The sequence below is a fragment of the Dendrobates tinctorius genome, unplaced genomic scaffold (assembly GCF_039654945.1).
Source record: "Dendrobates tinctorius isolate UK_male_01 unplaced genomic scaffold, ASM3965494v1 ptg000366l, whole genome shotgun sequence".
Classification (NCBI taxonomy): Eukaryota; Metazoa; Chordata; class Amphibia; order Anura; family Dendrobatidae; genus Dendrobates; species Dendrobates tinctorius.
Genome location: NW_027362032.1, coordinates 2,880,146 through 2,895,644, shown reverse-complemented (window position 1 = coordinate 2,895,644; position 15,499 = coordinate 2,880,146). Strand labels below are relative to the sequence as shown.

At 44.2% G+C, this 15,499-nt stretch overlaps 2 protein-coding genes across 3 annotated transcripts in view; both read left to right on the top strand.

Moving 5' to 3' along the window:
• Nucleotides 1-15,499, top strand: part of LOC141075662 (uncharacterized) — a 109,316-nt gene that overhangs the window by 69,894 nt on the left and 23,923 nt on the right. The window contains exons 1-3 of one of the 2 annotated variants that reach the window (XM_073562771.1): nucleotides 10,562-11,298; nucleotides 11,382-11,479; nucleotides 11,678-11,768. The exons of the other annotated variant lie outside the window; for it this stretch is intronic. Of the exons in view, the coding sequence (XP_073418872.1) occupies nucleotides 11,268-11,298; nucleotides 11,382-11,479; nucleotides 11,678-11,768 (220 nt within the window). The 5' untranslated portion in view covers nucleotides 10,562-11,267. Of the gene's footprint in view, nucleotides 1-10,561; nucleotides 11,299-11,381; nucleotides 11,480-11,677; nucleotides 11,769-15,499 lie in introns of those variants that run through there. 2 annotated transcript variants of the gene reach the window in all.
• On the top strand, nucleotides 4,872-6,247 carry LOC141075600 (oocyte zinc finger protein XlCOF29-like). Its single transcript, XM_073562710.1, has 3 exons — nucleotides 4,872-5,370; nucleotides 5,500-5,679; nucleotides 5,762-6,247. Exons 1-3 carry the CDS (start codon nucleotides 5,104-5,106, stop codon nucleotides 5,846-5,848), a joined length of 534 nt encoding a protein of 177 aa, XP_073418811.1. The 5' UTR covers nucleotides 4,872-5,103; the 3' UTR covers nucleotides 5,849-6,247.

The window sequence follows — 15,499 nt, the reverse complement described above, 5'->3', positions numbered from 1 at the left end:
GTTCAAAGTGCTCACCTCACATCTAGATAAGTTCCTTAGGGGGTCTCGTTTCCAAAATGGGGTCATTTGTGGGGGTTTCCACTGTTTAGGTACATTAGGGGCTCTCCAAAGGCAACATGACACCCGCAGACCATTCCATCAAAGTCTGCATTCCAAAATGTCACTACTTCCCTTCCGAGCCCCGACGTGTGTCCATACAGTAGTTTTCTCCCACATATGGGGTATCAGCATACTCAGGACAAATAGGACAACAACTTTTGGGGTCCAATTTCTCCTGGTACCGTTGGGAAAATAAAAAAATGGTGACTAAAAGATCATGTTTGTGGAAAAAATACGAATTTTTTATTTTCACGCCCGGGCGTTATAAACTTCTGTGAAGCACTGGGGAGTTCAAAGTGCTCACCACACATCTAGATAAGTTCCTTGGGGGGTCTAGTTTACAAAATGGTGTCATTTGTGGGGGGTTTCCACTGTTTAGGTACATCAGGGGTTTTCCAATCGCGACATGGTGTCCGATCTCAATTCCAGCCAAAAACATCAAATGGCGCTGCTTCCCTTCCGAGCTCTGCCATGCGCCCAAATAGTGGTTTACCCCCACATGTGGGGTATCAGCGTACTCAGGACAAATTGCACAATAACTTTTAGGGTCCTGTTACCCTTGGAAAAATAAGAATTGAAGGTGAAAAGATCATTTTTGTGGAAAAAATATGATTTTTTAATTGTACGGCTTTATGTTATAAACTTCTGTGAAGCCCTTGGGGGTTCAAAGTTCTCACCACACATCTAGATAAGTTCCTTAGGGGGTCTAGTTTCCAAAATGGTGTCATTTGTGGGGGATTTCCACTGTTTAGGTACATCAGGGGTTTTCCAATCGCGACATGGTGTCCGATCTCAATTCCAGCCAAAAACGTCAAATGGCGCTGCTTCCCTTCCGAGCTCGGCCATGCGCCCAAATAGTGGTTTACCCCCACATGTGGGGTATCAGCGTACTCAGGACAAATTGCACAATAACTTTTAGGGTCCTGTTACCCTTGGAAAAATAAGAATTGAGGGTGAAAAGATCATTTTTGTGGAAAAAATATGATTTTTTAATTGTACGGCTGTATGTTATAAACTTCTGTGAAGCCCTTGGGGGTTCAAAGTTCTCACCACACATCTAGATAAGTTCCTTAGGGGGTCTAGTTTCCAAAATGGTTTCATTTGTGGGGGGTTTCCACTGTTTTGGTACATCAGGGGTTTTCCAATCGCGACATGATGTCCGATCTCAATTCCAGCCAAAAACGTCAAATGGCGCTGCTTCCCTTCCGAGCTCTGCCATGCGCCCAAATAGTGGTTTACCCCCACATGTGGGGTATCAGCGTACTCAGGACAAATTGCACAATAAATTTTAGGGTCCTGTTACCCTTGGGAAAATAAAAATTGGGGTGAAAAGATCATTTTTGTGGAAAAAATGATTTTTTAATTGCACCGCTGTACGTTATAAACTTCTGTAAAGCCCTTGTGGGTTCAAAGTTCTCACCGCATATCAAGATAAGTTCCTTGGGGGTCTAGTTTCCAAAATGGGGTCACTTGTAGGAGGTTTCCACTGTTTAGGTACATCAGGGACTCTCCAAACGTGACATGGCGTCCGATCTGAATTCCAGCCAATTTTGCATTGAAAAAGTCAAACGGCACTCCTTCCATTCTGAGCTCTGCCATGCGCCGAAACAGTCGTTCCCCCCCACATATAAGGTTTCAGCGCACTCAGGACAAATTGCACAATAACTTTTACAGTCCAATTTCTCCTGTTACCCTTGGTAAAATAAAAAAAATTGAACCTGAAGTTTTTTTTTGTGAAAAAAAGTTAGATGTTCATTTTTTTTTAAATATTCAAAAAAATTCCTGTGACGCACTTAAAGGGTTAATAAACTTCTTGAATGTGGTTTTGAGCACCTTAAGGGGTGCAGTTTTTAGAATGGTGTCACTTTTGGGTATTTTCTATCATATAGACCCCTCAAAGTGGCTTCAAATGTGATGTGGTCCTAAAAATAAAATGGTGTTGTAAAAATGAGAAATCACTGGTCAACTTTTAACCCTTATAACTTCCTAACAAAAAAAAAATTTTGGTTCCAAAATTGTGCTGATGTAAAGTAAACATGTGGGAAATATTAGTTATCAAGTTTTTTGTGTGCCGTATCTCTGTGATTTAAGGGCATAAAAACTCAAAGTTGGAAAATTGCGAAGTTTTCAAAATTTTCGCCAAATTTCCATTTTTCTCACAAATAAACGCAAGTTATTTGAATGAAATTTTACCACTAACATGAAGTACAATATGTCACGAGAAAACAATGTCAGAATCACCAGGATCCATGGAAGCGTTCCAGAGTTATGACCTCATAAAGGGACAGTGGTCAGAATTGTAAAAATTGGCCCAGTCATGAACGTGCAAACCACCCTTGGGGGTGAAGGGGTTAATCTGTAAGACCTGTAGCCACCATCTTTTAGCCACATTTAAAAAGCCATCCTGTAAGATTCCAGCCGCTTGCAAACTTAAGAAAATAATCATTCTCCTTCTCGTAAGCTAATCGGCAGCGTCCAGTCGGATGAGTGTCTATGGTCCCTGCTTAGCACCTCCTCTGACCCCACAATTGCCATCCTCCTGCCTTTACTGACGTGGCTGACGCCTCCTATGTCATCCAGTCTGTTGCGCTGCGCAGCTCCTGTTCCCTCCTGTGCAGGTGCGAGAGCTGGACAGACAGTGGATGACACAGGAGACGTCAGCCATGTCAATCAAGGCAGGAGAGACGGTGAATCAGGCCCATAGTGAGCAACAAAAACCGCTGTGCACATGATGCTGAAAATTCAGCGCGGAAACACAGCGGTTTATTTTCCACAGCATGTCAATTCTTTGTGCGGATTCCGCAGCGGTTTTACACCTATTCCATTATAGAGAAAACCAAAAACAAAACACAAAACAAATATCCTGGAATAAAAAAGTAAAAAAATATATTGCAAAAATTGCATGAAGGTAGTAATAATAGTAATAATAAGGGTATTTAGTTAACATAATTTTGATCAAAATAATGTAGAAGCCATCCCGCCACGTCACGGCAACCCTTGTGGGACAGTCCTAACTCTTGTATTTAAAACCTTTCCACTTGTCAAGTGACGTAAATGTGAACAAGGACAGAGGGACTGAACCACCAGTAATAGTGTAGGCCAGACAGGATGGATTTTCCAACTCAGAAGCAGGGCGGTCACACCCTTATATGCACAGAATGTGCAATGAAACAAATGAGAAACTGGGTCTGAGCAGAAAAAGTAAATTAATGTGCATGCAAATTGTAATTGCATATGAACACATGACCTTTACACAGAGAAAACCAAAAGCAAAACACAAAACAAATATCCTGGAATAAAAAAGTAAAAAAATATATTGCAAAAATTGCATGAAGGTAGTAATAATAGTAATAATAAGGGTATTTAGTTAACATAATTTTGATCAAAATAATGTAGAAGCCATCCCGCCACGTCACGGCAACCCTTGTGGGACAGTCCTAACTCTTGTATTTAAAACCTTTCCACTTGTCAAGTGACGTAAATGTGAACAAGGACAGAGGGACTGAACCACCAGTAATAGTGTAGGCCAGACAGGATGGATTTTCCAACTCAGAAGCAGGGCGGTCACACCCTTATATGCACAGAATGCGCAATGAAACAAATGAGAAACTGGGTCTGAGCAGAAAAAGTAAATTAATGTGCATGCAAATTGTAATTGCATATGAACACATGACCTTTACACAGAGAAAACCAAAAGCAAAACACAAAACAAATATCCTGGAATAAAAAAGTAAAAAAATATATTGCAAAAATTGCATGAAGGTAGTAATAATAGTAATAATAAGGGTATTTAGTTAACATAATTTTGATCAAAATAATGTAGAAGCCATCCCGCCACGTCACGGCAACCCTTGTGGGACAGTCCTAACTCTTGTATTTAAAACCTTTACCTATTCCATTATAGGAATCTGCAGGTGTAAAAACGCAGAGCAAATCCGCACTAAATCCGCAGGAACCTGCAGGTAAAACACAGGTCGTCTTACCTGCGGATTCTGCAGAATCCATGCAGAAAAATCCACAATGGAATAAGCAACGTGTGCACATACCCTTAGTCTCTGTCCAGCTTGCAGGATAAACAAGACATAAAAGTTTAAAGGGGTTGTCCACTACATTAAATTAACCCCCAAAGTATCCCCCCAGGCCCCTAATGAATTTTGTAAATACCTCATGTTGCCTATACTGCCTGTGAGTGGCGTTATCGCTGGCCGCTCACAGGCAGCACGTAACCCAGCGCTGATGTCACAAGTGAGGCGTGACTCAGCGCTGGGTCCCCGCAGTGGCTGCTGGGTTGTGGGCGGGGTTACCCCCGGGGTCACACCCAGCATCCACCCAGCATCCACTGCGCGCTTTCTCAATGAATGGGCGCTTGGTGGATGCCGGGTGTGATGCGGGGGGATAATCGCTCCCACAGCCTGGCAGCCAGCGCGGAAGGAGGAAGATGGACCCCCGGCTGCTGCCAGCACTTGTCGGGACGTCAGCGGAAGCAAGAGCCGGCTGCAGCCAGGGGTCATGTGCTGCCTGTGAGCGGCCAGCGATAGCGACGCTCACAGGCAGTATAGGCAACATGAGGTATTTACAAAATTCATTAGGGGCGCCAGGGGGATACATTGGGGGGTTAATTTAAAGTAGTGGACAACCCCTTTAAGAACCTTCATTGCTTTATATATCTGTATGTATATATTCGACCAACAGATTAGACATATCAAATAGTAAATGACATGTGCCAAGACACTCATCAGTCCTCATGTTGTGTCCAGTGAGTCCCTGGTCCTCGGTGCTGCTCCTAGCCTCCTTGGCTGTCAGGCTCCTTCCAGACAGAAGCAGAAGAGTGCAGACAGTGAGCTCAGCTCACAGTCAGAGGCAGAGCAAGCCCCGCTGCGTCCAGGCTTTTGGGGCTGATGACTTCTCTGCAGCAGGGAGCTTTGAAGGAGAGCGCGCTCATCCTGGATTGGGTGGGTAACCTTCCTTCCCCCTCTCCTCCACAAACTGCAGAAGAGTGGTTACATGACTCACTCCCTGCACTCTGATACATGTGAAGTACAAACGCCAGCCCTGACAGTAGCTCCAGGTGGGCCCGCTCTCAAGCACAGTGTTACATCGCATCATCTTCTTCTCATTCAGGTCTCTACAATATCGGATCCTCTCAGTGAAGATCTTCTACCAAAGAAAATATTCTTGATTTACCCATCAAGGATGGGTATGGACAGAGACAAGATGGCGGAGAGAATGTTACACCTCACCCTAGAGATCCTCTTCCGTCTCACTGGAGAGGTGAGAGATTCTGATGACGTCACATTCTATCATTCTTATCTATGGGAATAACATATGGACAGAACTGGAGAGGTGAGGACTCTGGAAATGTCTGTAGTGAGATTTATTAATGTGTCTCTCCATAACCAGGATTACACAGTGGTGAAGAAGACCTCTAGTGATCGCTGTCAGGACCCTGTGTCTGAGGGATCTGGAAGACCCCTGAGCCCAATCACGGGGCCTCCACCTCACCCCCTAATCCGTGAGGATATCAATGACCAGAAGATCCTAGAACTCATCTACAAGATGTTTGAGCTGCTGACTGGAGAGGTGACACTGCTGGGAATGCCTGGACATTATACAGAAACACTATGAAGGGATCGGGGGATGACGGTATCATTGTATGTGTCAGGTTCCTATAAGGTGTCAGGAGGTCGCTGTCTATTTCTCCATGGAGGAGTGGGAGTATTTAGAAGGACACAGCGATCTAGAATCATAGAATCGTAGAGTTGGAAGGGACCTCCTGGGCCATCTGGTCCAACCCCCTGCTCAAAGCAGGATTCGCTAAATCATCCCAGTCAGATGTCTGTCCAGCCTCTGTTTGAAGACTTCCATTGAAGGAGAACTCACCACTTCTCGTGGCAGCCTGTTCCACTCATTGATCACTCTAACTGTCAAAAAGTTTTTTCTAATATCTAATCTGTGTCTCCTCCCATTCAGTTTCATCCCATTGCTTCTAGTCTTTCCTTGTGCAAATGAGAATAAAGTTAATCCTTCTACAATGTGACAGCCCTTTAGATATTTGTAGACAGCAATTAAGTCTCCTCTCAGTCTTCTCTTTTGCAAACTAAACATTCCCAAATCCTGCAACCTTTCCTCATAAGACAGGGTTTGCAGACCGGTCACCATTCTGGTCGCTCTTTTCTGAACTTGCTCCAGTTTGTTGATGTCTTTTTTAAAATGTGGTGCCCAAAACTGGACACAATATTCCAGATGAGGTCTGACCAAAGAGGAGTAGAGGGAAATAATGACTTCACGTGATCTAGACTGTATGCTTCTGTTAATACATCCTAGAACTGCATTTGCCTTTTTTGCTGCTGCATCACACTGTTGACTCATATTCAGTCTGTGATCTATTAGTATACCCAAGTCTTTTTCACATGTGCTGTCACTTAGCCCTATTCCTCCCATTCTATATATGCTTTTTTCATTTTTATTGCCCAGATGTAGTACTTTGCATTTCTCCCTGTTAAAAACCATTCTGTTAGTTACTGCCCACTTCTCCAGTTTATTTAAATCTTTTTGAATCCTCTCTCTCTCTTCTCTAGTATTAGCTATCCCTCCTAGCTTTGTGTCATCAGCAAATTTAATCAGTTTACCCTCAATTCCTTCATCTAAATCGTTGATAAAGATGTTGAACAATACAGGGCCCAGGACAGAGCCCTGTGGTACCCCACTTGAGACATTCTTCCAACTGGATGTGCAGCCATTTACGACCACTCTTTGGGTCCGATCACTAAGCCAGCTATGAATCCACCTAACAGTTGCCTTGTCCATTCCATACTTAGTCATTTTTTCAATAAGGATTGTATGAGAGACTTTGTCAAATGCTTTGCTGAAGTCAAGATATACTATATCTACAGCATTTCCTTGATCCACCCAATCAGTGATACCGTCATAGAAGGAAATTAAGTTAGTCTGACATGACTTATTAGTTACAAACCCATGCTGACTCTGTTTGATCACTTCATTCTTATCCAGGTATTGACTTACATGTTGTTTAATAATTTGTTCAAAGATCTTTCCTGGTATAGAAGTCAGACTCACCGGCCTATAGTTGCCTGGGTCCACCTTCTTCCCCTTTTTGAAGATAGGAACAACATTTGCTCTTCTCCAGTCTTCTGGCACTTCTCCTGTTCTCCAAGAATTTTCAAAGATTATGGAGAGTGGTTCAGAAATTTCTTCTGCTATCTCCTTCAGTACTCTGGGGTGTAATTCATCTGGACCTGGAGACTTGAATTCATTTAGGTTAGCTAAGTGTTTCCTCACTATCTTTCTGTTTATAGATATCCTGGATTCTTCTATTCCCTTAATAGGACAGTGAATAACAGTTGGTGTTACATTTCCTTTCTGAGAGAAAACAGATGCAAAATAGGAATTTAAAAGTTCAGCCTTCTCAACATCCTGTCTTACCATTTCATCATTTTCATCCTGTAAAAATCCTATAGCATCTTTGACTTTTCTTTTACTTTTGACATATCCCCAAAATCCTTTATTATTGCTTTTGACATCTCTTGCAAGCCTCAATTCATTTTCAGCTTTAGCTAATCTGATTTGTGCCCTGCAGATTCTGCAGACAGCATTATATTCTTCTTTAGATATGCCTCCCTCTTTCCATTTTATAAACATTTTTTTCTTCCTTTTTAGCATGTGCTTAAGTTCTGTGTTCACCCATCCTGGTTTCCTTAAATGCTTCCTATTCTTCCCTCTTTTCGGAATTGTTAACAACTGTGCTTTGAGAATTTCATTTTTCAAGATTTCCCATCCTTCCTGGACATTTTTGTCTTTAAGGATATCCAGCCATTGGATCCCTCCTATTATCTTTCTGAATCCCTTAAAATCTGCCTTTCTGAAATCTAACCTTGACGTCTGAGTCTTCACAGGTCTTCCGCCTCTAGTTATCCAAAATTCTAAAATAGCATGGTCGCTACCTCCTAGGGTTCCAGCCACTTTTACCTCCTCAACCATTTCCTCCCTGTTTATAAGGATTAGATCCAAGGTAGCAGTTCCCCTTGTTTTCTCCCCTACCTTTTGGAAGATAAAGTTGTCAGCAAGAGAGGATAAGAATTTCCTTGACCTGTTAGTTTTGCCTGAGAGAGATTCCCAACAAATGTCTGGATAGTTGAAATCTCCCATGACAACTATGTCATATTTTTTGGAGAACTTGGCCATTTGATGCATAAAGAGTTCATCCATATCTTCAGCTTGCACAGGCGGCCTGTAGTAAATGCCTACAATGGTGTCCTTTCCATTGTTCTGTCCTTGTATTCTTACCCAAACAGTTTCCACAGAACTCCCAGTCTCTGAAGCTTCAATCTCTGTGCAGATATATGCGTTTCTAACATACAATGCAACACCCCCTCCTCGTTTATCAAGTCTGTTTCTTGCAAATAAGTTGTATCCTTCTAGTCTTGTATTCCAATCATGTGTATCGTCCCACCAAGTTTCAGTGATTCCAATGACATCATATTTCTTTTCCTGTGTTAGTAGTTCCAATTCTCCTTGTTTGTTGCCCATGCTTTGTGCATTAGTATAGAAACATTTTAGTTTGTGATTGGTTTCTCTTTCTCCAATGTTGTTATTAATTAGATTCTTTCGTCTTTGTTCTTCCTTTCCACTTCTATTAGCAGAGTTCTCAATAGCATCTGTCAGGTGTATGGCTTTTTCTGGTCTTTTGCTTCCCTTCCCATGTTGTTCTAGTTTAAAGCTCTCCTTACAAGTGTAGCAAGGCGACTTCCAAATACCTGCTTTCCAGTCTTCGTAAGGTGCACCCCATCTCTAGCAAGTAGTCCATCGTATAAGTAGTTCACTCCGTGATCCAGAAATCCAAATCGTTGCTGACGGCACCATCGACGTAGCCAGTTGTTCACCTGCAGAATGTTATTCCACCTCCTTGTTCCATGGCCATCCACTGGGAGGATGGAAGAGAAGACCACCTGCGCTCCCAGTTCTTTCACTTTCTTGCCTAAGTCTTCAAAGTCTCTGCAGATGGTTTCCAGGTCGTTTCTTGCGGTGTCATTTGTCCCCACATGTAGTAGCAGGAATGGGTAGTCATCTGTAGGTCTGAAGAGTCCTGATATCCTGTCAGACACATCTTTAATTTTTGCACCTGGAAGACAGCACATTTCTCTTGAAGTTATATCCGGTCTGCAGATAGCGGCCTCTGTTCCTCTCAACAGGGAATCCCCCATGACCACCACTCTCCGTTTCTTCTTCACAACATTTTTCTTTCTCCATCCAGGAGGACTCTGAAGGCGTACAAGGTTGCTGTTTGTTGGCAAAGTCTTATCCTGATGTATTTCTTCATCATTTTCCTGCGTGAGAGCCTGGTACTGGTTTCTGAGCAGTATGGGTGCTGACTGCCTCCTGATCCTCCTGCTTCTCTGGGTCACATGTCTCCATTCCTCTGTTTCTTCAGGTGCACTTCGAATTTCTTCTCTTTCTGTAACATGAAGAGATAATTCTGCTCTGTCCAAGAACTCTTCACCTTCCTTAATGATCTTCAACGTAGCCAACCTCTCTTCGAGATTTTGCAACTTTTCCTCCAACAGGGACACAAGCTTGCATTTGTGGCATGTGAAGTTTGGCTTTTCCACTGGTAAGTCTGTGAACATGTAGCAAGAAATGCAGCTCACCAAATGGCTCCTGGCCTCTTCCATCTTGAGATTTCTTAAAAACGATGAAAGATGAGCCGAAATTCGCGCGCCTATCGGCGCGCGGTTTTTCCGATTTCCTCTTTTCAGCTGCAACGGCCAAAACCCAGTGATCGTTGAGCTCGCGGAGACTCTTCACTTATCCCAGAAGGCACTGGGAATATGCAAATGATCTCCTCAAGACTCTTCCCCTGGTTTTCCGATTTCCTCTTTTCAGCTGCAACGGCCAAAACCCAGTGATCGTTGAGCTCGCGGAGACTCTTCACTTATCCCAGAAGGCACTGGGAATATGCAAATGATCTCCTCAAGACTCTTCCCCTGGTTTTCCGATTTCCTCTTTTCAGCTGCAACGGCCAAAACCCAGTGATCGTTGAGCTCGCGGAGACTCTTCACTTATCCCAGAAGGCACTGGGAATATGCAAATGATCTCCTCAAGACTCTTCCCCTGGTTTTCCGATTTCCTCTTTTCAGCTGCAACGGCCAAAACCCAGTGATCGTTGAGCTCGCGGAGACTCTTCACTTATCCCAGAAGGCACTGGGAATATGCAAATGATCTCCTCAAGACTCTTCCCCTGGTTTTCCGATTTCCTCTTTTCAGCTGCAACGGCCAAAACCCAGTGATCGTTGAGCTCGCGGAGACTCTTCACTTATCCCAGAAGGCACTGGGAATATGCAAATGATCTCCTCAAGACTCTTCCCCTGGTTTTCCGATTTCCTCTTTTCAGCTGCAACGGCCAAAACCCAGTGATCGTTGAGCTCGCGGAGACTCTTCACTTATCCCAGAAGGCACTGGGAATATGCAAATGATCTCCTCAAGACTCTTCCCCTGGTTTTCCGATTTCCTCTTTTCAGCTGCAACGGCCAAAACCCAGTGATCGTTGAGCTCGCGGAGACTCTTCACTTATCCCAGAAGGCACTGGGAATATGCAAATGATCTCCTCAAGACTCTTTCCCTGGTTTTCCGATTTCCTCTTTTCAGCTGCAACGGCCAAAACCCAGTGATCGTTGAGCTCGCGGAGACTCTTCACTTATCCCAGAAGGCACTGGGAATATGCAAATGATCTCCTCAAGACTCTTCCCCTGGTTTTCCGATTTCCTCTTTTCAGCTGCAACGGCCAAAACCCAGTGATCGTTGAGCTCGCGGAGACTCTTCACTTATCCCAGAAGGCACTGGGAATATGCAAATGATCTCCTCAAGACTCTTCCCCTGGTTTTCCGATTTCCTCTTTTCAGCTGCAACGTCCAAAACCCAGTGATCGTTGAGCTCGCGGAGACTCTTCACTTATCCCAGAAGGCACTGGGAATATGCAAATGATCTCCTCAAGACTCTTCCCCTGGTTTTCCGATTTCCTCTTTTCAGCTGCAACGGCCAAAACCCAGTGATCGTTGAGCTCGCGGAGACTCTTCACTTATCCCAGAAGGCACTGGGAATATGCAAATGATCTCCTCAAGACTCTTCCCCTGGTTCTGTACAAGAACGTCATAATGGAGGTTCCCCAGCGCCTCACATCTCCAGGTAATAGACAGGACTAAATACACACGGCCTATAATTATCTGTATGTAGAGAATGAATTCAGTCCCTGTATGTGTTTCCTCCAGATCTATCCAGTAAGAGGACAACACCAGAGAGATGTCCCCGTCCTCTTCTTCCACAGGACTGTAAACAAGAGGATCCCAGTGCTCCTCAGGATCATCAGGTAGATGGAGAGAAGGTGTCAGGAGATCTCCCCTATGATGTGTAGACGGCTGTGAAGGTCTTGTGCTCAGTCTTGTTTTATCCACCAGTGTTATATGTTTTATACCTGTGTAATGAGAACGGTGGAGATGGCAGGATTAGAGCTGATCATAGATGGGACTTCTCCATCTGTCGGTGACTTTTACAATATTTGTTTCAGGGTGAAGATCTGACCCATATTAATACTACAGAGACATATGTAAGAGATGATGAGCGGTGTAAAGAGGAGATTCCCACATATGACTACCCAGGTGAGTAGTAACCACTGAATGCAGAGAAGTCACAGATTCCTCTCAGTCACCGGCTGTGGTTGCTTTATCGGTGGTGTAGTCCGGCCGTATTACCATGATCACCATTTTGCCTCTAGTACCACAACATTCTCCTCCACCCAAAACTGTTCATTGATTTTGGACATTGAAATCCCTTTTCTATAGAACTTACAACCTGGTAGATCCACCTACCCCCTGGGATTAGGAGACGCTGACTGTTCCCTGCCCAGATCTGTAACTAAATCCAAATGACAGCGTACGTAGAATGTGCTGACAAGATAGAAAATCACTTGTAGAAAAATCTTATGCTGGGCCTGTAAGAGAAAGCGGAGGGTAATGATGCTGTTGGCTTCCTAGATCCCTGAGATCTTATCGGATGAATCTTCTCTCCCTTCTGTGCTGCTGAATGTCTCATGGTCCCTACAAGACCAGGTCCAGTCTTTCTGGCCAAACATCTCTTTTATGATCCACAACAGTAAATGTGCAGTGAGGCCAAGTGTGAATTTCTGTACAATAACAGCAGAGTTTCCCTTTATCCTGACTTTCCAATTTGTATTAAAACTACCGTATTTTTCGGACTATAAGACACACTTTTATCCTTCAAAAATGTGGAGGAAAATGGGGGTTGCGTCTTATAGTCCGGATGTACCGGCTCTGGCTTTGGTGTGGAGGTGAGGGAACTGCATCAGCGGAGCAGCGGGTCACAGGAGGCTGGAGCCGGTGACTGCGGCTAAATCTTGTTCCCGCTGCTAAAGAGAAATGAATATTCACTGCATTACACGCCCATGGGCTTGGAGGGCAATGAATATTCATTTCTCTTTAATAATAGTATCTTGAGATGATTAGCCCCTAACCCCGGTCCTGGTATGCATGGCCCCATCCTTATAATTGGCCCCCACCCCCGTCCCCATCCTGGTATGCATGGTCCCATCAGAAAACATTAAAAAACAAATCATTACACTTACTTACCCCGCGCTCCCTCGCAGCGTCCTGCTCCGGTGCCAGCAACTGCTATATGCTTGTAAGCAGCGCATGGCAGGGACGTGCACGCAAAGGGCAGTGAGTATTCATTGCTCTTCAGTAGCGCGCAGTGTCAGCCACCGGCTTCCTGCTGCTACCGGCGGTCACGTGTGCCGCTACTTAAGAGAAATGAATATTCATGAATGCTCACTGTTCTCAGCGCTGCTTACAAGCAAATAGCAGATGCTGGCACCAGAGGTAAGCGTAATGGTTTGGTTTTTTTTTAATGTTTTGTGATGGGCCATGCACACCAGGGTAGGAATGGGGGTGGGGGCTTCTTATAAGGATGGGGCCCTACATACCAGGACGAAATAAGTCACTGAATACCAGGACGAGATGGGGTCCATGCATACCAGGATAAGGTTGGGGCCATGCTTTCCAGGATAGGGATGATGGGGCCATGCATACCAGGATAGCGATGAGGTGCCATGCATACTAGGATGAGATGGGGCCCTGCATACCAGGATGAGATGGGGCCATACCTACTAGGACAAGATGGGGACCCTGCATACCAGGATTGGGTTGGGACCATGCATACTAGAACGAGATGGGGACCCTGCATACAAGGATAGGGATGGGACCATGCATACTAGAACGAGATGGGGACCCTGCATACAAGGATAGGGATGGGACCATGCATACCAGGACAAGATGGGAGCTCTGCATACCAGGATAGGGATGGGATCATGCATACCAGGACAAGATGGGGACCCTGCATACCAGGATTGGGATGAGGCCATGCATACCAGGATAGAGATGAGTGGGCCATGTGTATCAGAATGGTTATGAGGGGACCATATATACCAGGATAGGGGATATTAAGTACAGAATTGACCACATTTTTTGCTTCAATTTTTTTTCCTAATTTCATTCTCTAAAACCTAGGTGCATCTTATGGTCCAAAAAATACAGTAATTTCAAGGAGGATTGTGATAATCTCCAGGACAAACATTCCACCTGTGCCATGATAGATCTCTAAGCTGTGTGTGGCTGATGGCTGTAATATACATTTATTCCCGCCTGCAGGAGATGTGTTGGCTCCAGCCCTGGTGTCATAGATTTACTAAACGTCATGAATTCCAATATGTTTTCCATCCTAAGGAATTCAGATAACTGCACAATCTCTCCTGAAATGGGGGCGCTAATACTTTCTCTACTCCTCCGGTCAGGACTCATAGTGGCTGCAATGGTCCACCATAAATGAGTGCAACTCGTTTAGTGTTCTCCCCTTGTTGGGGATGTAACATATTTTTTTATTCTGTGTCTTTTTTTTATAACCTGTTCATTCTGTATGATAGTTTGATTGTGGTGGGATCGGCCTTCCTGCCTAATGTGAGTCTGTAACTCCCTGATAGTCTTGAAAAAAATCTCTCCATTGCCTCTTCCAAATGCCTAAGATCTAAATTTAAAGGGATCCTGTCAGCCGGATTGTGCACAGTAACCTACAGACACTGTCAGGTCAGCGTCGTTATACTGATTACAGTGATACCTGGTGATGAAATCCGTCTTGTGGTTTATGTTTAATCTGTATTTGTAGTCTTCAGTTAATGAGATTCTCGTGCTCTGGGGCGGGGCTGTGGGCGGAGCTTTATATGATGGTCTGTTTACATATGCATCTGTATTGGCTTATGACAGGTCGCTGACCCCTCACTGACCTGCCCACATTATTACATAATGCATATAATAGTGTTGATATTATTGGTGATTATGCCTATAATATTGTGGCTATTGTGAGGCTTAGAAAAAAGAAATTACAAATGACACTGGCGGCGCCTGGCCAGTAGCATCTATCTCTTACTTATAGATGGTACTGCGCAGGCGCCACCATCGCCGGTGACATTTTTCTGGATGTAATTTTTTATGTAAAATAGGGGGCAGGTCACTGAAGGGTCAGTGTCATAAGCCAATACAGATGAATATATACGCAGAGCACCACATAAGGCCCCTCCCACAGCCCAACCCACAGCCACTCCCACAATCCCACCCCGAAGCACAAGAATCTCATTAACTGAAAACTACAAATACAGATTAAACAATAACCAGCCCGCAGCTGCCCAGAAAACCCAGAAATTCCGACACTTTGCCCGGCTCTTCCTACTTACCCTGTGTTTTGTTTTATCTCTAATAAAAGACTTTATTCTGGCTGTGATTTATTTACCATATATCTATAGGATTAGTAATGGATAGGTGTCTTACTCTCCATTACTAAGCCGTGGGCTTGATGTCACCTGACAATACAACCCCACAAATATGAAGCCCACTTGCCATCACTACAGGGCAAGTGGGAAGAGCCGGGCAAAGCACCAGAATAGGCGCATTTAATAGATTTTCCTTTTCTGGGCAGCTGCAGGCTGCTATTTTTAGGCTGGGGGGTCAATATCTATGGCCCCTTACAAGCCTGAGAATACTAGCCCCCAGTTGTCAGCTTTAGCAAGGTTGGTTGTCAAAAATGGAGGGGAACTCACGCCGTTTTTTTAAATTATTTAATTAATTAAAAAAACTGTTTGGACCCCTCTATTCTTGAAAACCAGCCTTGCCAAAGCTGACAGATGAGGGTTGCAGCCCCCAGTTGTGAGTTTTTCCGGACTGGTTATAGAAAATAAAAGGGAACGCACGCCGTTTTTTCATTCCTTTATTTAGTTATAGCGCAGGCGGCGGGTGAGGAATACTCCCATCATCTGCTCCTGCTGTCA

Bases quoted from the DNA above. Each gene is read 5' to 3' on its own strand.
- LOC141075600 (XM_073562710.1), top strand. From the start codon at position 5,104: ATGACTCACTCCCTGCACTCTGATACATGTGAAGTACAAACGCCAGCC. The intron at 5,371-5,499 runs GTGAGAGATTCT...CTCCATAACCAG, and splicing joins TCTTCCGTCTCACTGGAGAG to GATTACACAGTGGTGAAGAA. The intron at 5,680-5,761 runs GTGACACTGCTG...TGTATGTGTCAG, and splicing joins TTGAGCTGCTGACTGGAGAG to GTTCCTATAAGGTGTCAGGA.